The sequence below is a fragment of the Haliotis rufescens genome, unplaced genomic scaffold (assembly GCF_023055435.1).
Source record: "Haliotis rufescens isolate VD_foot unplaced genomic scaffold, xgHalRufe1.0.p SCAF_2, whole genome shotgun sequence".
NCBI lineage: Eukaryota > Metazoa > Mollusca > Gastropoda > Lepetellida > Haliotidae > Haliotis > Haliotis rufescens.
This window is the reverse complement of record NW_025963890.1, coordinates 51,487,705-51,511,842: the sequence shown is the minus strand read 5'-3', so window position 1 is coordinate 51,511,842 and position 24,138 is coordinate 51,487,705. Positions and strand designations below refer to the sequence as shown.

General features: G+C 43.3%; 2 protein-coding genes across 4 annotated transcripts; both read left to right on the top strand.

Annotated features, from left to right (window-relative positions):
* Positions 1-5,075: 5,075 nt before the first annotated feature.
* On the top strand, positions 5,076-10,996 carry LOC124114361 (regucalcin-like). Of its 3 annotated transcripts, none has more exons than XM_048400119.1 (6): positions 5,076-5,119; positions 6,354-6,552; positions 7,432-7,614; positions 8,166-8,360; positions 9,190-9,339; positions 10,101-10,995. In XM_048400119.1, the coding sequence occupies exons 2-6, from the start codon at positions 6,390-6,392 to the stop codon at positions 10,310-10,312; spliced, it is 903 nt and encodes a 300-aa protein (XP_048256076.1). In that variant the 5' UTR covers positions 5,076-5,119; positions 6,354-6,389; the 3' UTR covers positions 10,313-10,995. The 3 variants fall into 3 exon arrangements, with proteins under 3 accessions (XP_048256076.1, XP_048256077.1, XP_048256075.1); XM_048400120.1 differs by having other exon boundaries at positions 5,089-5,115; positions 10,101-10,996; XM_048400118.1 differs by having other exon boundaries at positions 5,092-5,115; positions 6,348-6,552.
* A 4,222-nt stretch (positions 10,997-15,218) lies between these two features.
* On the top strand, positions 15,219-24,138 carry LOC124114360 (regucalcin-like). The gene is made up of 6 exons (XM_046474893.2): positions 15,219-15,363; positions 17,011-17,216; positions 19,230-19,409; positions 21,189-21,389; positions 21,911-22,060; positions 22,560-24,138. The coding sequence occupies exons 2-6, from the start codon at positions 17,054-17,056 to the stop codon at positions 22,769-22,771; spliced, it is 906 nt and encodes a 301-aa protein (XP_046330849.2). The 5' UTR covers positions 15,219-15,363; positions 17,011-17,053; the 3' UTR covers positions 22,772-24,138.

Sequence of the window (24,138 nt, the reverse complement as noted above, 5' to 3'; positions counted from 1 at the left end):
CATATACAGACGAATGATGTCACTGTATATAATACAAAAAGTGTCGAGAAGTGCAGCCAAATGTGATATACACTCTCAAGTATAACGGCATTGAGTTCCATTGTTATCTGACCCTGGCTGTGTTATCTTATCTGGACTGGTAGAGCAGTATCAGCTCTATAACGACCATAACAATGGGGACAGATAATCTGCTCCACACGAATAAAGACAGGAGATCCTTTTATGTATTCTGTCAAATCTTGAGTTTCGTCTGTCTACTAGAAGCCCTCCTGTAAGCCACACACGTGCCAAACTTTCGCCTTACAGAAGGTGGAAGCAATTTTACTATACAGCTCCCATGATAGTGAGTGAGTGAGTGAGTTATGGTTTATAGTCACGCTCCCATGATAGGGATATCATACACATAACTAATTCTAATATATGACAGGTGTATATTTTAATGTGTGATTGCTTGACATCATTAGAAGTGTTAGGCGCTTAATAGGTCTTCTTTCTACAAGACACGTTGACCCACTGTTTCGGGGATAAGCTATACGTTTTAATATGATGTACACAACTTCTGTTTATTAATGTGCAACATGGATTATACTGCCAAATCCCTTAATAAAATGTTAGCTCGACGGGAAGCATTGTTACATTCTTAATGCCTTAGCATGTAAATATATTATGCTGCAATATATATACATAGCCGATCGTCAAACTATTCAAATAAAATACCACAACACAAATGAACTCACACTCAGACAATTCAACCATAATCCTTCACAAGCTCTGTAATCCCTCACAAGCTCTGTACCTAACCCGACCCGTGAAGATTCCGGGGTAGAATAGGTCTTCAGCAACCCATGCTTGCCGTAAAAGGCGACTATGCTTGTCGTAAAAGGCGACTAACGGGATCGGGTGGACAGGCTAGCTGACTTGGTTGATGCATGTCATCGATCCCAATTGCGTGGATCGATGCTCATGATATTAATCACTGGATTGTCTGGTCAAGACTCGAATATTTACAGACCGCCGTCATATAGCTTGAATATTGCTGAGTGCGGCGTTAAACAACAAACCAACCATCCAACCAACCAACCTAACCCACCTCCTTAAACTCACACGTAAATATAAACTAGTAAACATAACCTTTGCATCACTAACGGACAAAGACATGCAAGATAAACCATCACCTGAAACAGACATAACCCTCCACACTGCCTTCAAAACATGCCCTCCTATCCCAAATGCGTGGATCGATGCTCATGATGTCAATCACTGGATTGTCTGGTCCAGACTCGATTATTTACAGACCGCCGTCATATAGTGGGAATATTGCTGAGGGCGGCGTAAGCCAAAAACAAACAAACAAAAAAAGCCTTCCAAACACTCCCAAAACTAACTACAACAGAAAAATCAACAATCACACTCAACCATACACACATATACTCAACCGCAAAAGAAACAGAAGTTGTACATAAAATGTGGATAACGTAAAGACCATTAAAAGATATGAAGATAATATTAAGAAATCATAACAGAGAAAACAAATGAGTGTTGATTGTTTTATTGAACAATCCCACCGAAAAAAGGGTATCCCACACAGACATGTGTCAGTCGTGTCCATCAATAGAATTTGCGGCCTCCGTTGGCTGCGATAGAGGCTGCACATCGCCGTCTCATTGAGTCGATAAGTCTTTGGAGGAAGATTTGAGGAATCCCGTTCCATTCCCGCAACAAAAAGGCTTCCAGTTCCTGAAGTGAATGTGACTGCCTTGCAGCCTGAAGACGTCTCCCAATCTCGTCCCAGAAATGCTCAATTGACGCCATGTCTGATGACAAAGACTGCCAGGGCATAACATGAATGTTATTCGGAGGAAGTCGATAGAGACCCGTGCTGTATGGGGACGAGCGTTGTCCTGAAAGACCTGGAGTTGAGGATGACCAAGGAAGAAAAGGGCTGACGTGATTACGAAGAACATCATCCCTGTACCTGTCAGCAGTCACACGCTGACGGAACACGTGTAGAGGGTCCTGTGATGATAACTGAAGGTTCCCCACGCCATGATGCTTCTTTCCCCCCCCCCCCCCCCCCCCACCCGCCTGTAAGACACAGCAGTCAGCGTAACTCCCATTACGTCGCTCATTACTCTGATGCGGTCATCGGAGTGAGAAAGGTTGAACCTTGTTTCGTCTGAGTTGAAAACTTGTTGCCACTGTTGACGTCGCCAACGCAGTTGCTGTTGGACATACTGCAGACGTTGATGGCGACGTTGAGTCAGTATGGGACCGACGTAAGGACGACGACATCTGATTGCCCCCGCTCTTAGACGACGACGAACTGTGTCGGCTGACACGGGATGACATGGACCTTGAATGGTTGCAGATGTCTGTGTTGCTCGTCGCTGTTGGCCACGTAGATGTGTCACCCGGATGTCACGGTCCTGCCCTTGAGTAATTACCATCGGCCGTCAAGAACGAGGCCGGTCTTGGACACTGCCTGTCTGTTGATGCCTTGCGACCAATCTGGTGATGGTAGGCACAAGACGCCACTGCATTTGACGTTGTTCCGGCCTGTATCATCCCAATGGCAACGAGTTCAGTTTATCGAACAATGTCGAGTGTGAAATGCTTCGTGTTTTTTATTGGTGGCTCACAAAGGATGGACAAGAGGGTAAATGCATGCATTTTGCATGTGATTTGCGCTGCACGTGTAAAAATCGTCAAACGCGACGAAACGACTGCGTTGTGCGACATGCGCAGAATGAAGTAAATAGTGAAACGTTTTTCTTCAATGTGTCTCATTACGTTTGTGTACATTTCTTTTCACAAATAACTATTTTGTGCATTTCACAAACAAAATACATGACTTGCGTTTCTTTTGCGGTTGAGGATATACACACATGCATGAATAAACTCAGACAAAACAACAGGACTAGGAATTCATGTTAGTCAACCAAAAAACATCACCAAACTAACAACTAACTAAACATTATAAAAATTATACTCACACTAACATTGCAGAACTCTTGGCTATACCGGGGCGGTCGGGTAGCCTAGAGGTTAAAGCGTTCGCTCGTCACGCCGAAGACCCGGGTTCGATTCCCGACATGGGTACAATGTGTGAAGCCCATTTCTGGTGCCCCCCGCCGTGATGTTGCTGGAATATTGCTAAAAGCGGCGTAAAACCATACTCCCTCCCTCTTGGCTATACCCTCCATCAAGCCTAGAGTCTTAACCACAAACACGTTCACATCATTTCAGATTCTTTAGGTTCTGTACAACAAATCAAATCAAATATTTAAAAATTCCGTCCCGACTTAATTAATAACATCATAAATCTTAACTCAGTAATGCATTCCAGTAGCTGCAGCAAGAGATCCTTCCCTGTGACCTTGGTAGCCGCCACATTGTCTCTCCACCTGGACTTGCCCTCACTTGAGCCGGCGGAGGATATAGTTGGTCGCTTTACTTTCTCGACTTTGGCTGAGCTACTACATGTGTGGTCATGGTGTGGACCGTTGCATTTGCAGTCAGGAGTGCGGCAATCACCACAGAGTCAACATCTTCTGTTAAGAAGGACCGCCTCCGTGGTCTTGTGGTAGAGCGTCCGCCCGGAGAGCGGAAGGTCCGGGGTTCGATCCCCGACCGCGTCATACCAAAAGACGTTAAAAGATGGCACTTGTTGTTACCCTGTCTGGCGCTCGGCATTAAGGGGCTAAAACAAGGACCGGTCGGCTCGGAGTCAGTATACTGTGTCTGAGTGGGGTATTCATGTTAAACTGCGACATGGTATCTAAGTGAGCTAGCACTATAAATCGGCATCAGTCCGGACTAGTACAAGCAGCCACACAAACACACACACGTACATGCACGTCGCTATATAAGTGCAATAATCTTGGACGCGACGTTAAACCCCATTTCACCTCACCTCTGTTAAGAAGTCACATGATGGGACCGACACTATGCAGTTGGCATCGTGTTGAGTTTTGCTCTAACTCTGAAGCTCTCGTCTTCAGATCTCAGTCATAAATGTTTGTTTGTTGTTTAACGCCCTACTCAGTCATATTCCAGCTATATAACGGCGGTCTGTAAATAATCGAGTCTAGACCAGGCAATACAGTGTTTTATATCATGAGCATTGACCTGTCCAGGTGGGATACGATGACATGCATCAACCAAGTCAGTGAGCCTGACACCCGATCCCTTTAGTCGCCGCTTACCAACTTCACAACTGATGGAGATCTGTAACTCAGAACATGGAAACAGAACGAAATATTACACGTCATAGCATAATGTACATATAAACTAATGTCCAAAAGAAACGATACCACGTGTTTGAAAGGACATTACAAAAAAACTTGCCATTCATGGAGGAGGAGGCATTTTTCCAATTCCTGGAGGTTAACTGGAGGCACAGGGCGATTCCTGATTTGCGGCCGAGAATGACCCACATGTGTTCGATTGGGTTCATGTCCGGTGAACATGCCGGCCATGGTAAAACGTGAATGTTGGCGTTTGCTAGGAGGTTCTGGGTCAGCCTTGCCGTGTGAGGCCTCGCATTATCGTGCAGGAAAATGACACCATTAGGCTGTTGTTGGATGAATGGCACGAATGGCATGAATAATATTTTCTCAATCCCAAATTTGAAAAACGCGCCACTCGGCTTGGTAAAATGTATACCACGTTACTTAGATAAGTATAATTATTTATCAGAACAGCTGCTGGAAGATAGATTTTTTCACTTGGTAACATCGTCTGTTCCAAAGTCAGCATGTTCACAAGCATATATTCTCTGGACATTCTCTGCCTGTATATAGTTAACGTGGGGCTACCTTGGGGCGGTCGGGTAGCCTAGAGGTTAAAGCGTTCGCTCGTCACGCGGAAGACCCGGGTTCGATTCCCCACATGGGTACAATATGTGAAGCCCATTTCTGGTGTCCCCCGCCGTGATAATGCTGGAATATTGCTAAATGCGGCGTAAAACCACACTCACTTACTCACTCATGACTATCTGAAGTGTGGCACGACGTCATGTTTTTTAACAGGTTCAATGATATGTCTGATAGATATAGATAGCTATACAAACATAGCTAATGACTGACAGTAGCCGCACAACCAGGATCGCCTCCAGTAGGTATACAATTTCTTCCTTGAACTTTATACTTCATATTGCAATAGGGGATTGTATGTTGTTAATGCACAGTCATACCCTGATGTTATGTCTGTTGGTTGTCAGAGTTAATACGGTAAATAGCATTAATAGGGTCAGCTGTCTTCCCTGGAGCTCTTTGGGAGGAGTTTGTGAACACTGGTTAGTTTCAGTAAAATCTAGCGTTTTAAACGCCGATTTGGATTGTACTTCAGTTTATATCACAGCTAAAAGCAACATTTCAGTTATATCACGACTTAAACAATATTTCATTTTATATCACCACGTGTCACCTCTGTGCGGGATGAAAGGCAACAGTAACACGGGTAAGAGATGTTGGCCTACGGGCACGGATCTGGTGATGACAAACTAGGATCATGTCAGGGTGAATCTGGCATTCAAACGAACAATCAACAGATCCTGATCAGATCAGCGAGTTAGCATACCGCTCGATGCCATTATGCCCCCATCACATGTAAAGGGTGACAATAACTTGCGTATAGCTGAGGTGGTCAGGCGAAAAAGGGTTTAGCGTCGTAGCGTTCACGATTTCTTCACTTCTAAAGCGATGAATGTGTGTGTATGTGCGTGCGTGCGTGCGTGCGTGCGTGCGTGCGTGCGTGCGTGCGTACGTGCTTGTACTAGAGCGGGCAAAATCCGGTTTTATAGTGCTAGCCCACTGAGATACCATTCCGCAGTTTAACACTGCGAATACAGCACTCATATACAGTATACTGGCCAGGCCTTGTTCACTCCCTTTTGGGGGGCACGGGTGGCCCAGTCGTCTAAGGCGCCGCGATTCGCTGTGCAGAGTTGCGTCCCTTGGTTGTGGGTTCGAATCCTGATTCGCCCCGATTATGTTTCTAGGTTTGTCAGCACCATACCCGTGCTCGTGGGTTTCACCGAAGTGGTAAACGTCTGAGACCTGCATCACTTCGGGCTTTCCTCCCACATTAAGCTGACACGCCGTGATATAACTGGAATACTGTTAAAAGCGGCGTTAAACCCAACTCACTCACTCACTCACTCCCTTTTTGCCCAGCGCCTGGTAGGGTAATAGCAAGTATCATATTTTAACGTTTTTGGTATGATGCGGTCTGGGATCGAACCTCAGACCTTCCGCTCTGCGGGTAGACGCCTTATCCACTAGACCACGGGAGCGGCCAGGCGCATATCTGAAACTCCACTCAAAGGCTATGGATGTACTCTTGAGTTTTAGGAGCATCCCAAATTGAGTGTCAGAAGGCGACCAACAATGTCGTACAAGGTGGAGACTGTGTTGAAAAATGTGGCGTCCAAGGTCGGGGAAGCACCTCACTGGGACGACGCTACTCAGACGTTGTTGTTTGTCGACATCAGCAACGGCCAGATCTTCAGATACAACCCCGTCACCGGCACCAACGACATGATCCAGCTCAGTAAGTTTGTCATCACCATGACATTTAGTGCACTGTATGAGCAAGCTGAATCATGAATTTGTTATAATGACACTGTAGGCAAAGTGCACTGTAGGCAATAGGAGACAAATTAAGCTATGAAAATGGCTAGGTCACATTGAAGGATTAAACGGGTCTGTTTAAGATTGAATGTCAACGTCAATCCGAAATTTGACTAAAACTGACAAATATAACAAACTTGATTAAAAGAGTGGGATCAAGAGCGAATTAGAATTTGGCTGACATTCAGAGGTCAAGGCAACATTTATCAATGTGTAACAGATGGTGCGAAACATGGAAATACTTAATTCATAAGATTTTCGAACATTTTTAAGGAATTGATGGGTACATTACAGGAATATTTTAATGGACATTCTCGCGTTCTCGCACTCTCGCATTTTTGGCATATTTAACTCGTTTCCAAAGGTCGAGATGTTCTCGCATTCTCGCGATCTCGAGCTTTGGAGATCGCGAGAACGCAAGATTAATGAGGTCGGATTTCCTGAAGTCAAGACGGATTATGATGCGTGTTCCTGGAGGGAATGTAATAGGGTACCGAGGTGCCATTGCGTGTGCTTCTGGTGCGTGTTGTGTGCATGTATGTTGTTAGTAAGCATATACTCCGAAACGTTGTGTTCCTCATGATAAAGAAGTTAACATCCATAAAGTTTCTCTCTTATGTTTATCACTTCTAGATGCTATTTAAAGACTAGATTAATGAGGTCTACTGCTGGTTTTGCTGAAGTCCAGACGGATTATGATGCGTCTTCCTGGAGGACAAGTTTAAGGGTACTGAGGTGCCATTTGGTCTGCTTCTTGTGCGTGTTGTGTGCATGTATGTTGTTGTTTTCAACGTTACAGATGGAACTGTAGGGTTTGTCGTGCCCCGCAGTAAAGGGGGTCTGGTGGTGGGACTGGATCTCACCTTCTCAGCTGTTGACTGGAACACCAAGACCGTCACCAAGTTGGCGGAAGTGGACCCCGGAAAAAGCAACAACAGGATGAATGATGGGAAATGTGATCCAAAAGGACGTCTGTGGGGAGGTGAGTGAGTTGGTGTTTAACAGCATTTAGGGCAGCCTATTGTGTGAAAACTTAAAGTGAGCCATTTCTTTAAAACTGCAAGAACAGGTATTGACGTCATAGCAGATAGTGAGATTCAGGTTCTGACAGATTAACGATCATAATCTGGGCTGATATAGGATTCGAACACACGACCAGCAGATCCGGTCAGCAAAGGGGCGGAACTCTAAGTTACCCATTGGTGCCCCTTTGCCGTGTATAAATGTACTTTTATTTTTTGTTTAACGCCGCACTCAGCAATATTCTAACCATACAGCGGCGGTCTGTAAATAATCGAGTCTGGACATACCACCCAGTGATTGACAACATAAGCATCGATCCACGCAATTGGGATACGCTGACATGTTCAACCTAGTCAGCGAGCCTGACCACCCGATCGCGTTAGTCGCCTCTTACGACAAGCATGGTTTGTTCAAGACCTATTCTACCCTGCCATATACCTGGACTATTGCTGTGTGCGGCGTTAAACAACAAACAAACAAACAGATACGATGTGAGTGTGTTTGTTTCAGGTACATGGAGTAAAGAAGCTGAGCAAGGCAACCTGTACTGTTTGGACATTGACGGTACACTGACCAAGAAGGTTGAGCACGTGACAGTCTCTAACGGCCTGGCGTGGTCTCCGGACAACACCACCATGTACTACAACGACTCGAGACCACACAAAGTGTACGCATTCGACTACGACATCAACACTGGAAATATATGTAAGTTACATAGACTTTGAAGTTTGATAACTGAAATGCAAGTTTCGTTATGCTACATCGCGAGCCTTTGATGTGTCTGCAATTGAAAGTTACAAACAATGCCACGTTTTGCCTAGCAGTTCAAAGCTGTTATATCAATGAAGACATGATGATTGTTGGATGCCACTGTCACTACTTATAAAATGGTACAAGTCTTGTTTGTTTGGGATTTTTGTTCAACGCCGCACTCAGCAATATTCAAGCTATATGAAGGCGGTCTGTAAATAATCGAATCTGTACCAGACAATCCAGAGCTTGACAATATGAGCATCGATCCACGCAATTGGGATCGATGACATGCTTCAACCAAGTCAGAGAGCCTGACCACCCGATCCCGTTGGTCGCCTCTTACGACAAGCATAGTCGCCTTTTATGGCACCATGGGTTGCTGAAGACCTATTATTACTCTGATCTTACAAGTAACTAGACCGAACCATCGTATTGAAAGAATAGAGTCCAGCATCTCGTCAGCATCAGATGATGAGTTCTTCTTCTTCTTTATATAATATATATTGTTAGTATTATTGTTCTTGATTGCGACATTAATTGCTCTCTTTGCTAAGGTTCATTTTGTCTAAGGGAAGAGCACAAGCAATGATGTTTGGTTATGTATCGAGGCAGACTTACGACACTGTTCAATGGAGAGTGCGATATCTCATTAATGTCTTATTAACAACATTCCTGTGAGTTTTTCTGATCGGTCAGTCGGAAATATTGATGTTGAGAGGATGACCAAAGGCTATAGGTTCCAGTCACCCTGGGTAAATTTGAAACTGATGTTTCATTGCAGCCAATCAGAGGGTGGCTGTAGACTTTGACGCCGTGCCGGAGTTTAAAGGCAACGTCCCCGGCCCTGATGGCATGACTATTGACACGGACGGCAATCTGTGGGTTGCCTGCTTTAGAGGTGGAATGGTTGCCAAATTTGATCCTAAAACAGGTAGGCAAATAATTTTAATACGAAGTAGTTTTACTCGTGTATTTTTCCAGTTTTCCTTAGGAAACAAAGGAATGTCTCTGTTGTATAACTGTTACTAAAGAGACACGACTGTCATGGTATTGTGAAGTCCCAACGCGTATGAACAAGGTAACCTAAACAACATTATTTTCGTGATTTTAAGAGTTAGCTAAACCTTAACATTTGAAATCTCAGTTATGACATTACAAGTCAAGACTTCAATATGAAAGGAGTTACTTGTCGTAAGAGGCGACTAACGGAATCGGATTGTCATGCTCGCATGTCATCGTATCCAAATTGCGTGGATCGATGCTCATGATGTCAATCACTGGATTGTCTTGTCCAGACTCGATTATTTACAGACCGCCGTTATATACCTGGAATATTGCTGAGTGCGGCGTTAAACAAAAAAACAAAAACAAAAACTAACAACCCGATCTTGGGAAGGGCGTAGAGTGAGTGAGATAGTGAGTGAGTATGGTTTTACGCCGCTTTTAGCAATATTCCAGCAATATCACGGCGGGGGTCACCAGAAATGGGCTTCACACATTGTACCCATGTCGGGAATCGAACCTGGGTCTTCGGCGTGACGAGCGAACGCTTTAACCACTAGGCCACCCGACCGCCCCGGAAGTGCGTAGAACAATTGCGAGTCCCCAAGGATGAAACTATGTACCATACATTTCAGAAAATGATTTCACAGATCTTATAGAAATTACAGTCTTGTGTACAATCTGCTTCAGCGGCACCGCTCCTACAGGTTTCCCTGCCAAACGCTACAAAGATCACGTCCGTGGCGTGGGGAGGGAAGAACCTAGATGAGTTGTACGTGACCAGCTTGAGAGAAGGAATCCCAGAGAGCGAGTTCCAGACAACAGAATCGCTAGCAGGGTCGTTGTTCAGAGTTACCGGACTTGATGCAAAAGGCAGCCCAGCTAATATCTACCAGGGATGAGGGTAGCGAGCGACAGGGACAGAAATCAATGAGAGACCATCTTCCCGAGGCAAGAGTGTTATATGACTATAAGTCCAGTTTCCACCCTTGCCGAACTGGGATGGAATTCCTGGGCTCGATCGTAACACCACCAGTGAAGCGCATCCAGTCACGTGAGCACCTTGATTAAAAACATGAAAAGATTTGGAAATTAACTGTTGACAACAAGTTGGCGGTGCACATGCTTTACAAATACTGCAATCGACCGAAATCTGCATGACAGTTCACGAACCGGATTTCGATTTCGTTGCGCGATTTTGATTGGAATCGTAAGTCCAGCCAAAATATAACTCCATAATACAAGCCTAATTTGGCAAGAGTGAAAACTGGATTTTTATAGTCAGTTAACGCCCTTGCCTGGGGAAGATGATGACAGACAAGAAAACCCTCAATATATCCGTTTCCAATCTGTTTTGTTTTGACCATTGGGTAGATTTGTTATAGACAATTATATTTATTTCTTTATGCAGTTTATTCAAACTTTGCTCAGACATTATAAGAACTCAATTATCTACGCTTCCACTATACGTGTACCTATCTTGTCAGCACAGGCACCTGATAGAGTATACCCCCTGTGGCTGGCTTATTGCGAATAAACACTACGGACAATTAATAAACTGACGTCCAATAGAAACTTTCCCAGAGTTTGAAATCATGCTAAAAAAAAATTTAAAAATACATGCATGAAGTAAAGTGTATTGAGAAGATCAATATATCAACATAATCAACACTGAAAATGACAATCATACCGCGACCGAGAATGACGTCGGAGCCCCCCAAAGTTGGGTGTGGTACAAAACTCGAGCTTTCAGAATCATGGACAATAGGCGGAGTACATAAACAATTGCTCACGTTCAATAACAAGTCATTAGTAGCGTGTGTGACCACCAAATGCCTCAATACACGCAAAAACTCTTCGACGCATAGAAAAAGTCAGTCGTCTGATGAGGTCACGTGGGATTTGACGCCATTCTTCTTGGAGGGCCAAGATCAGTTCTTGCCGGTTGGCTGGAGAGTGTGGTCGTTGTCGAACACGACGATCCATCAAGTCCCAGAGGTGTTCTATGGGAGACATGTCGGGTGAGCGTGCAGGCCATGGCAGGACGCTGACGTTGTATGCTGCGAGGAAGTTAGTGACAATTCTGGCTGTATGGGCTCTAGCGTTGTCATGTTGATAAATGACACCACGTGGCTGCTGTTGGAGAAATGGTAGGACAACTGGACGAAGAATGTTATCCATGTAACGCTGAGCTGTCAAGTTCCCGTCAACGATTACCAGCGGTGTCCTCTCCTGCCCACAGATCCCCCCCATGACACTCCCTCCACCAAATGGTACGCAACACGCCGCCGTTCGTTCACCCCTTCGGCGGTAAACACGTTGTCTTCCATCAGCCCTAAACATACAGAATCGACTTTCGTCAGTGAAGACAACCCTCTGCCAGTCACGTCGTTGCCAACGTCGTACAGTCCGGGCCCATCTAAATCGCAGACGACGATGTTGCGCTGTCAATAGCTGTCCTCTGTATGGTCTAAAAGCCCTGATTCCATGAGCCCTGAGTCTCCTGGCCACGGTCTGTCGACTAACATTTGTCGCCGATGACGTCACTGTCAGGAAGCGATTTCGGAGGTGCAAGGTACGCAAGTATCGGTCATCATGGGGCGTGGTCACCCTGGGTCTGCCTGTTCTTGGCCTGTCAGCGGTCCGCCCTGTCTGTCTGTAACGTTGCATCAAGTTGGTAACGGCACAGGGAGAAACCGAAGGTTCGTGCGATATTGATGTGGGTGGCTCCCATATGTACCATACCCAAGGCTCGTTCATGTTGTTCGACTATGAGTCGTGGCATTTCTTTTGTGATTTTTTTTCAATGTGGATGTCTGACTTGCCGTTGCAATCGTTTTATACCCTTACCCGCACGTGCATTTGCAGTTGTCCGTGGTGCACGTGTTTTTCACTTTTTCGCGTGTTATCTCGCAAACATGTAACAGACGATTAACATTTTCTGCATACACTATTGTTGTATTTAGGTTATGTGTTTTAGATAGACTTCATCGAAAAAAAAATTATACTTTGTCTGAAATTTATATTTTCAGTTGGTAAAGTTTCTTTTGGACGTCAGTTTATTTTTCACTGCAGTGATATATATACTTTTAACAGTATTACAGTTATATCACGGCGTGTCAGCTTAATGTGGGAGGAAAGCCCGAAGTGATGCAGGTCTCAGACGTTTACCACTTCGGTGAAACCCACGAGAACGGGTATGGTGCTGACAAACCTAGAAACATAATTGGGGCGACCCGGGATTCGATCCCACAATCATAGGTTTCTGGCGTACCCAAGGGACGCAACTCTGCACAGCGAATCGCGGCGCCTTAGACGACTGGGCCACCCGTGCCCCCTCATTGTATTGAGACATTGCCTAATTGTGTTATCAGCTAGATTGATATAAATGCCGTTAATGAAACTTGAGGTTGGACTTGATAGGGGTGCCATCAGAGTGTCTTGGTGCCAGGTCTGATTGTGCTGTGTTATGTTGGTTCCAGCTCATGTCGGCTTGCAGGGTAATGAAATAGCAAGCAATCCTGCTGGGTCGGGCTAAAGGGGGACGTTCATATATCTGAATTCAGGCCTTGCCAAAGACATTTCGAAGAAGCTATTGTGGGTGGTCTCCTTTAAATGGCAACCGTTGCGGGATGTTGGTTCTCCTGGACGACATACGACGCTGCCTCTGCGTTCAACAAGCTTGTAAAATGGTCCCTGTGCAATAACGCCTACAAAGTTTTGTTGATAAGGAAGTATCCCCTCCGTGTGGCCACAGTGGTGATAATGCAACTGACACTATTCAGCATTATTTATTTCATTATGTATTTATATGAACTTGTATATGGGCCGATGGCCTTTGATACAATAAACATCTTTGACTTGACTTTGACTATTCAGCTTTACCTGCGTGAGTGTCCGCATTATGATAACATAAGACAAAATTATTTTGCCTTGCTGCAAAATTGGACCCCGTTGTCATTCAAAGGTCTATAATATATGTTGTTGTGTGTTTGTTGTTTTGAACGCCGCTCTCAGCAATTGTCCTGCTGTTTGACGGCGGTCTGTAAATAATCGAGTCTGGATCAGACAATCCAGTGATTGACAAGAGCATCGATCCACGCAATTTGGATACGTGACAATTTGGCTCGGCGAAATGGACAATATGTAATAAGATATGAAGTTGGATCATTGTTGATAATAAAAACTGCTTGAATTTCGTAACGCGTCTGTTCCAAACATAACATGTTCACGAATATATCCATATAAACTGACGTCCAAAAGAAACTTTACCAGAGTTTGAAATCATGCTAAAAAAAAATTAAAAAATACATGCATGAAGTAAAGTGTATTTAGAAGATCAATATATCAACATAATCAACACTGAAAATGACAATCATACCGCGACCGAGAATGACGTCGGAGCCCCCCAAAGTTGGGTGTGGTACAAAACTCGAGCTTTCAGAATCATGGACAATAGGCAGAGTACATAAACAATCGCTCACGTTCAATAACAAGTCATTAGTAGCGTGTGTGACCACCAAATGCCTCAATACACGCAAAAACTCTTCGACGCACAGAAAAAGTCAGTCGTCTGATGAGGTCACGTGGGATTTGACGCCATTCTACTTGGAGGGCCAAGATCAGTTCTTGCCGGTTGGCTGGAGAGTGTGGTCGTTGTCGAACACGACGATCCATCAAGTCCCAGAGGTGTTCTATGGGGGACATGTCGGGTGAGCGTGCAGGCCATGGCAGGACGTTGACGTTGTATGCTGCGAGGAAGTTAGTGACAATTCTGGCTGTATGGGCTCTAGCGTTGTCATGCTGATAGATGACACCACGTGGCTGCTGTTGGAGAAATGGTAGGACAACTGGACGAAGAATGTTATCCATGTAACGCTGAGCTGTCAAGTTTCCGTCAACGATGACCAGCGGCGTCCTCTCCTGCCCACAGATCCCTCCCCACACCATGACACTCCCTCCACCATATGGTACGACCTCCTGCACGCAACACGCCGCCGTTCGCTCCCCTTCGGCGGTAAACACGATGTCTTCCATCAGCCCTAAACAAACAGAATAGACTTTCGTCAGTGATGACAACCCTCTGCCAGTCACGTCGTTGCCAACGTCGTACAGTCCGGACCCATCTCAATCGAAGACGACGATGTTGCGCTGTCAAACCTAAACCTAAACCTGTGACCTAAGGCATTTGTCGCCGATGACGTCACTGTCAGGAAGCGATTGCGGAGGTGCAAGGTACGGAAGTACCGGTCATCATGGGGCGTGGTCACCCTGGGTCTGCCTGTTCTTGGTCTGTCAGCGGTCCGCCCTGTCTGTCTGTAACGTTGCATCAAGTTGGTAACGGCAACACGGGAGAAACCGAAGGTTCGTGCAATATGGGCGTGGGTGGCTCCCATCTGTACCATACCCAAGGCTCGTTCATGTTGTTCGACTGTGAGTCGTGGCATTTCTTTTGTGTTTTTTTTTTTCAATGTGGATATCTGACTTGCCGTTGCAATCGTTTTATACCCTTACCCGCACGTGCATTTGCAGTTGTCCGTGGTGCACGTGTTTTTCACTTTTTCGCGTGTTATCTCGCAAACATGTAACAGACGATTAACATTTTCTGCATACACTATTGTTGTATTTAGGTTATGTGTTTTAGATAGACTTCATCGAAAAAAAATTTATACTTTGTCTGAAATTTATATTTTCAGTTGGTAAAGTTTCTTTTGGACGTCAGTTTATAATAAAGTCATTAGATAGGTCAGTAGCCTTGAGTACAGGGACTACGCGTGACTTCAGTAGGGGTCACACTGGCCTGATAACGATACGTGAATACGTCTCTGTTTATATGGCTGGTGTGTACTGTCCATGCCTTCGTGGTGTGACAGGTTAAATGATATGCCGGATAGATACTTATATCAAATATAGCTGGTAACTGACATTCGCCGCACAACCTTCATCGTCTCAAGTAGGTACAATTTCTTCATTGTATATTGCCATTTTTTTGCGCAGCCATACAACATATCGCCACTTTCTGTAGTTACCGCACAGTCATCATCTGATATTTCAAAGATCTATCGCTTGTCAGAGTAAATAGAGCCATCTGTCTTCTTGAGAACAAGGAGTTTGGAAGGAGTTTATGAAACTCTTTCATTTTCAGTAAGATCTAGCGTTGGGGGGAATGAGTTAGGTTAAACGCCACTTTAAACAGTATTTCAGTTATATCACGACTTAAACAGTATGGCAGTTTTATCACGACTTTAAAAGTATGCCAGTGATATCACGATATAAACATTGTTTCAGTTATATCACGATCTAAACAGTGTGTCACTAAAATCAGCATCTAAACTGTATGTCAGTTATATCAGGATCTAAACAGTATGTCAGTTATATCAGGATCTAAACTGTATGTCAGTTATATCATGATCTAAACAGTATGTCAGTTATATCATGATCTAAACAGTATGTCAGTTATATCAGGATCTAAACAGTATGTCAGTTATATCATGATCTAAACAGTATGTCAGTTATATCATGATCTAAACAGTATGTCAGTTATATCAGGATCTAAACAGTATGCCCGTTATATCAGGATCTAAACAGTTTGTCACTTAAATCAGCATCTAAACTGTATGTCAGTTATATGAGGATCGAAACAGTATGTCAGTTATATCACGATCTAAACAGTATGTCAGTTATATCACGATTTAAACAATATGTCAGTTATATCACGATTTAAACAATATGTCAGTTATATCACGATTTAAACAGTATTTCAGTTATATCACGACTTAAACAGTATGTCAGTTATATCACGATCTAAACTGTATGTCAGTATATCACGATCTAAACAGTATGTCAGTTATATCACGACTTTAACAGTATTACAGTTATATCACGATTTAAACAATATGTCAGTTATATCACGATTTAAACAGTATTTCAGTTATATCACGACTTAAACAGTATGTCAGTATATCACGATCTAAACTGTATGTCAGTGTATCACGATCTAAACAGTATGTCAGTATATCACGATCTAAACAGAATGTCAATTATATCACGATTCAAACAGTATTTCAGTTGTATCACGACTTAAACAATATTTCATTTTATATCACCACTTGTCACCTCTGTGCGGAATGAAAGGCGACAGTAACACAGTTCTCAGATGTTGGCCTTCGGGTACGGATCTGGTGATGACAAACTAGGATCATATCATGGTGAATCTGGCATTCAATCGAACAATCAGCAGCCTAAGGGGCGTAACTCTGTACAGCAAGTTAGCATGGCTCTTCACACCACTTCGCACGCACGTACACACGACCCCAGTGCGGGTTTTAGTGCGGACACCACTCAAACACAGTAAACTGCGCACATAATTTTAACCGACCTGTCCTTGTTTCCCCTGAATTCCGAGCTCCAGGTAGAGAAATAACAAGTACCATAAGTTATCGATTTGGGTATGACGCGGCCGGGGATCGAACCACAATACGTCCTCTCTCCTGGCAGGGCTCTGTCCACTAGACCACGGACGCGGTCAAGCGTCTAGCCTACATCTGAATCTCCCCCCAAAGGTTAGGGCTTTACTATAAAACATTCACTTATCTGCCAGGTTTAAGGAATATCACATATTGAGCGTCAGAAGCCGATCAACGATGTCGTACAAGGTGGAGACTGTGTTGAAGAATGTGGCGACCACGGTTGGGGAGGGGCCTCACTGGGACGACGCCACCCAGACGTTATTGTTCATCGACATCAACAACGGCAAGATCTTCAGATACAACCCCGCCACCGGCACCAACGACATGATCCAGCTCAGTAAGTTTGTCATCGACATGACATTTAGTGAACTGTTTAAGCAAGCTCCCGTGTAGATGGTTTTCTGACTCCTGTAGAATTAACAGGAAGACGGAACTCTACGACCAGTGTATCTTGCTGAACATACACTGTTTACTTCTATCTGCCTTTAAGTAAAAGTTGGTTATTTACCAAATGAAGCAGGACAGAAAATTCAATGATATAAATGATTTCATTGGATTTATCAAGGCCAATTATTTTTTTTATTATCATTATTATTATTATTATTATATCAGCAGATAATAACCAAATAAACCTGTGTGAAGACTTTGCCTAGTTGACCTGATTAGACATCCTGAACATTTGTGTTTTGACTGTTGAACATCTGGTTTCTCTGTTCTTGATATGAACAGCTTCGTGTTATGGGAAACTGTTTAATGTGATTGCTAAAGCTTTACTGTCGACACAAATAGTGTTCTCAAGCAGATGTTTTGAATAGGTATGCCCATGGGGAATTCTCCTGTAATGATTTAGTGACCTTGAAGTTAAGGTCGCATTGTGTGAACAAATAGCCTCTTGACAGGATATTTTTAGTTTTTATGACTTGAATTGAATTCATAAAAAATAGACATTTCATAATCTGTAAAAAGCTAGTAAACAGCTATTAATATACTAAGGTCACATGAAGGTATTTCATTTATGCAATATTGAAAGTATAGAGTGGTTACTTCATATTTGTAAACCGAAATTAGTTTGAAGTTGAAGTGCTCTTGCGTGTGACTGACAAAGCTTGAATGTCAAGGTCAAACCATGATTTGAGTCATTTTGATAGGAATTTGAACAAAGCTGACAAATTTAACAAATCTCACCAATAAGCTGTGATGAAGAGTGGATTAGACTTTGGCTGCCATTCAACCAAGTCAGCACAGATCATTTTGTAAAACATAGTGCAGAACTTGGGAGTACTTATTCAGGTAATCCATTGGGTAATTATTCATAAGCAGTTCAACCAGTTTTAAGTGATTGAAGGATACAATAAAAACACTTTTCTTCAACACCTGCTGTATGTCAAGGTCATGCAAAATGTCAAGGTCGATCACGGATCGAAAGATTTGAAAACATTGTGAGCGAGGCTGTCATGGCTGAGATTGAAAATAAAGGTTATTATTCGACTGCCTTATACAGGTAACGATATTTCTTAAAATTATATTGCGTGAGGCATGTTTAGCAGAAGGGATGTTATTGTGGGATGCGGGAGGACTGTGAGACAGAGGTTTGTCGTTACACCGGAAGTTCATAGAACTTTGGAAGCAAGAAGCATGTGACTTTCTGTTTGATTGTTTAATTGCATTAAAGAACACCAGGTATCAAAGATGGATTAATGAAAGCGAGGCCTTATGGATGTCATTTTCTTTATAATGTTATGAGGAACAAAACGCTTCGAAATATATATTTACTTCTTGTTAGGACTGAAGGAGTAAGCATATACTCCGAAACGTTGTGTTCCTCATGATAAAGATGTTAACATTCAATAAGTTTCTCTCTTATGTGTATCACTTCTAAATGCTCTTTGGGGGCACGGGTGGCCCAGTCGTCTAAGCCGCGGCGATTCGCTGTGCAGAGTTGCGTCCCTTGGGCATGCCAGACACCTATGATTGTGGGTTCGAATCCCGGTTCGCCCCGATTATGTTTCTAGGTTTGTCAGCACCATACCCGTGCTCGTGGGTTTCACCGAAGTGGTAAACGTCTGAGACCTGCATCACTTCGGGGTTTCCTCCCACATTAAGCTGACACGCCGTGATGTAACTGGAATACCGTTAAAAGCGGCGTTAAATCCAACTCACTCACTCACTAAATGCTATTTAAAGATTAGATTAATGAGGTCAGCTGAAGTCATGGAGGGAAGGTTTTGCTGAAGTCCAGACGGATTATGATGCGTCTTCCTGGAGGGCAAGTTTAAGGGTACTGAGGTGCCATTGGGTCTGCTTCTGGTGCGTGTTGTGTGCATGTATGTTGTTGTTTTCAACGTTGCAGATGGAGCTGTAGGGTTTGTCGTGCCCCGCAGTAAAGGGGGTCTGGTGGTGGGACTGGATCTCACCATATCAGCTGTTGACTGGAACACCAAGACCGTCACCAAGCTGGCGGAAGTGGACCCCGGAAGCAACAACAGGATGAATGATGGGAAATGTGATCCTAAAGGACGCGTGTGGGGAGGTGAGTCAGTTGGCGTTTAACGTCAATTTGAACAGTATTTAAGGCCTGTCAGCTTGTTCTTGTGGGGAAGCTTACAGTGAGGCAAACCATCGGCGTAGACCACAAAACTACAAAGTCGGGCATGTTATAACAGATGGTGATGTTAAGGTTCTGATAGATGAAAGATCATAATCTCGGTGGATTAGATTCGAATACACGACCAGACACATTGCGAAAAGTAGTTTGTAAAGTTTACTAACTTAATGAATTTCAATCTCCACTTAGACACTAGCATGTTAGTAGACTTTTCTAATCAGTTAGTACTTTTTATGGGGTAGCATAGTGGTTAAAGCTGCGCTCATCACGCCGAAGGCCCGGGTTCAATTTCCACATTGGAACAATCTGTGAAGCCCATTTCTGGTGTCCCACGCCGTGATATTACTGGTGTCCCACGCCGTGATATTACTGGAAAATACTGGAATACTAAAAGCGGCGTAAAACAATACTCGCTCACTCACTCACTCACCTAGCGTCACTGACTCAAAACGGTTAAGTAGGTTACATTTTTTGTTAATATTGTTTGTATCGTGTTCGTTGTAGTCCTGGTGGTATATGTCTAATGCAAGTGCCTGTGAAATCTGCAAATCTAATTTCAATATATATTATACATCGCATCCATATTTGACTCCTAGCCTGATAACATGCAATTCTAAACTAAAATATCTAAACATATTTAAAGGTATAAAAATTCTAAATATTTTTAAAGGCGTTTATATTCTAAACATGATTGGATTATGTGGATTTTGCGATTAGGCTATGAGGCGATAGCTCATTTCATTTGTTTAGACCTTAAACGTGTTTCGATGGAAGACACCAAATGTGCATACCGTTTAGGATTGAAACATATCCGTAAACATGTTTTGGTTGTGTTTACATTCTTTTTTTAACAGCTTGGTTTAAGTAGTGAATGATACTAATTTAATAAGTGATATGTACTTCTTCAGCATCTTCGTGCTATCTACCAGGCAGGCAAATTCACTGTTTACTAACCTTCTGGCCGCTGTGATAAATTAAGTTCAGGGCGTTTTTCTCAGTGCAGGAGTACTGCTGTGTGGCGTTAGGCTACAAACAAACACAAATGTACCTGTTTGTGCAATTTATCTGTTTGATCATGCTGACCCTTTTCCCAAACACCTGGTGTCATCCGTCATTTTCGTGATTTTGCCTTTAAAGCCCAATTTAATCTGTTTCGGCAAATAATCAAGACTGATTATTCTCTGACGTTTTATATTCAGTATGCGACCTAGCTGGTCGCTATCGTTTCTCGACAGCGTTCAACGTTGTTCATGCTGGGGCAATGACGTGATTGTCTGGCCTAGACCGACGTAACGTACTTGGGTTATTGCTCACTGCAGAGTAAAACAAAATATACTTACTCACTTGCTTCTGTTTTATTAGGGGGCACGGGTGGCTCAGTTGTCTGTGCAGAATTGTGTCCCTTGGGCACACTAGAAACCTATGAATGTGGTTTCGAATCCCGGTTCGCCCTGATTATGTTTTTAGGTTTGTCAGCACCCTACCCGTGCCCGTGGGTTTCACCGAAGTGGTAAACGTCTGAGACCTGCATCACTTTGGGCTTTCCACCCACATTAAGCTGACACGGCGTGATATAACTGGAATACCGTTAAAAGCTTTATTGTTGATTTGTTTTTCTACAAAATCTTTGTGTTTCTGTTTCGTGTCTTAAAACAATTATCCGCCTTCGAAATAAGGTGTTTTCACTCTGTGTGTATGTTTCAGGTACAATGAGCAAAACTTTTGCACCTGACCAGGGCAACCTGTACTGTCTGGACATCGACGGCACGCTGACCAAGAAGGTTGAGCGCGTGACGATCTCCAACGGCCTGGCGTGGTCTCCGGACAACACCACCATGTACTACATCGACACGACGCCACATAAAGTGTACGCATACGACTACGACATCAACACTGGAAATATATGTGAGTCTTTGACCCGACCGCCCCTATTACTACTGATAAAATGTTACAAGTAACTGGACAGACGCATCGCATTAAAAGATCAAAAGTCAAGCATGTCTTCAACAGCAGATGACGGGGATGGTTGTTGTTACAATAATAATAATAACCATCATCATCATCATCATCATGAAAACAAGGCATTCCACAGTTTTCTTAAGCGAGCCAAGGATGTGGGACATATGTCAGTGTTGATTTTGTTGATGGTTCTGTACTGCTGGACGGTACAGAGATGAATGTCAACCAAGCGAAGTGCCATATCAAATCGGCCCAGACTCAGTTTTACAAGGAGAGGCTATCTGAACGACCACTGCATCGAGTTTATGTGCAGTGTGTTGAGAAAATAGGCAACCCTGCAGAGTCCTCCGTTTGGGTGAAGTCGGCTGGCCTGAAAAGCTGCTCAGGACCAGTCACTTCCCTTTGAGAGGATGATCAAAGGTTGAGATGCCATCGAGGGTACAGATGAAACTAATGTTTCATTGCAGCCAATCGGAGGGTGGCTGTAGACTTTGACGCCGTGCCGGAGTTTAAAGGCAACGTCCCCGGCCCTGATGGCATGACTATTGACACGGACGGCAATCTGTGGGTGGCTTGCTTCGGGGGTGGAATGGTGGCCAAATTTGATCCCAAAACAGGTAAGCAAAGAATTTTAACACGAGGTAAATTTGCAAGAGGTTTTTAAAAATATCTCTCCATAAGAACACAAAAGAACGTCATGACATTGTACAGCCCAACACTTAAGGTCATTTAAACAACATTATTTTCTTATATCTTTTCTTGATAATCTTACAAAACCTTAACACTCGTTCTTGAAATCTCGGTTATGAGACTACACTTCTACAATTCTACAAAGTGAAGGTGATTGTTGGTTTACGCTCAATAGCAATATTTCAGCTATGTCACGGTAGTGGGTATTTGAGAACAGCAAAACCAGTAGCTTGGATTGAACAACGACGTTGTCTGGGTCCCATCACGTACGATTAGCCAGATCCACCATTGTAACTTTCCGATCGTGCGTAGAGCGTAGAATAATGGCGACATACTTCGCCCCCAGGGCGTAACTGTATACTAAACATTTAAGAAAATGATATATTTTTCTTGCCGTAAATTGGTCCTGTGTACAATCTGTTTTAGGGGCAGCGCTCCAACAGGTTTCCCTGCCTAACGCTACCAAGATCACGTCCGTGGCGTGGGGAGGGAAGAACCTAGATGAGTTGTACGTGACCAGCTTGAGAGAAGGAATCCCAGACAGCGAATTCCAGACAACAGAATCGCTGGCAGGGTCGTTGTTCAGAGTTACTGGACTTAATGCAAAAGGCAGCCCAGCTAATATCTACCAGGGATGAGGGTAGCGAGCGACAGGGACAGAAATCAATGAGAGACAAGCAAACTCTCAATATTTCCGTTTCCAATCTGTTTCGATTGTCCATTGAGTAGATGTGTTACCAACATATATTCTTTGCTCAGACAATAAGAACTCATTTATCTGCGTTTCCACTACACGTGTACCTCCCTTGTCAACACCGGCACCTGATAGAGTATACCCCTGTGACTGGCTTATCGCGAATTAACACTACGGACAGTTAGGTTTATCAGAGACAGATAACTCTGAATCAAGTCAAGGTAATCTCGCAACTGACAAACTGAACAATGAAATAATTTTTGACTTGTTGATATAGGAGAGGGAAGTATTTGATCCGAGTAATGAAACCAAGTAACATAAATATTCTGATATATCATGGTCTCGCGCGCATTCTATTGTATACTATTATTTCTACTATTTTACCATAAACAGTCGAATGATATTACTGTATTTAAAGAAATAAAATGGTAGAGAAGTGCAGCCAAATGTGATATATATACCTTCTGAAGTAGTATGGCCTTGCGTTCCATAGTTATCTGACACTGGGTGTGTTATCTCATTTGGACTAAAGGTTAATTTTATAACGCCCAGGAAAATAGGAGGTAATCAGCTCTTCTAAATGAATGACTAACCCTATCAAACCTTGACCTATAGCGGATCAGTCCACTAGAAGCTTGAAACCGTCCTGTAATCCATACGCTGAACAAACGTCAACCGTATAGAAGGTGAAAGCATGGTTACTATCCTACTCAACCAATGAGAGGGATAGTTTTTTTATCTGTCCGTGATGCAAACAAAACTGATACTTATAATTTGACAGGTGTTTATTCAAATATTGTACATATATTGTACATCTCATTGAAGTGACGTCATCACGTTATATTGTACATCTCATTGGAGTGACGTCATCACGTCATATTGTACATCTCATTGAAGTGACGTCATCACTTTATATTGTACATCTCATTGAAGTGACGTCATCACTTTATATTGTGCATCTCATTGAAGTGACGTCATCACGTTAAAATGTACATCTCATTGAAGTGACGTCATCACGTTATATTGTACATCTCATTGAAGTGACGTCATCACTTTATATTGTGCATCTCATTGAAGTGACGTCATCACGTTAAAATGTACATCTCATTGAAGTGACGTCATCACGTTATATTGTACATCTCATTGAAGTGACGTCATCACGTTATATTTTACATCTCATTGAAGTGACGTCATCATGTTATATTGAACATCTCATTTTGCACACCTCCTTGACTTCATCCACTACAGTTTGGGAACATGTTTTGTGCACATGTTGGTATATACTGTTTCATATAAAATATGTCATTGTCA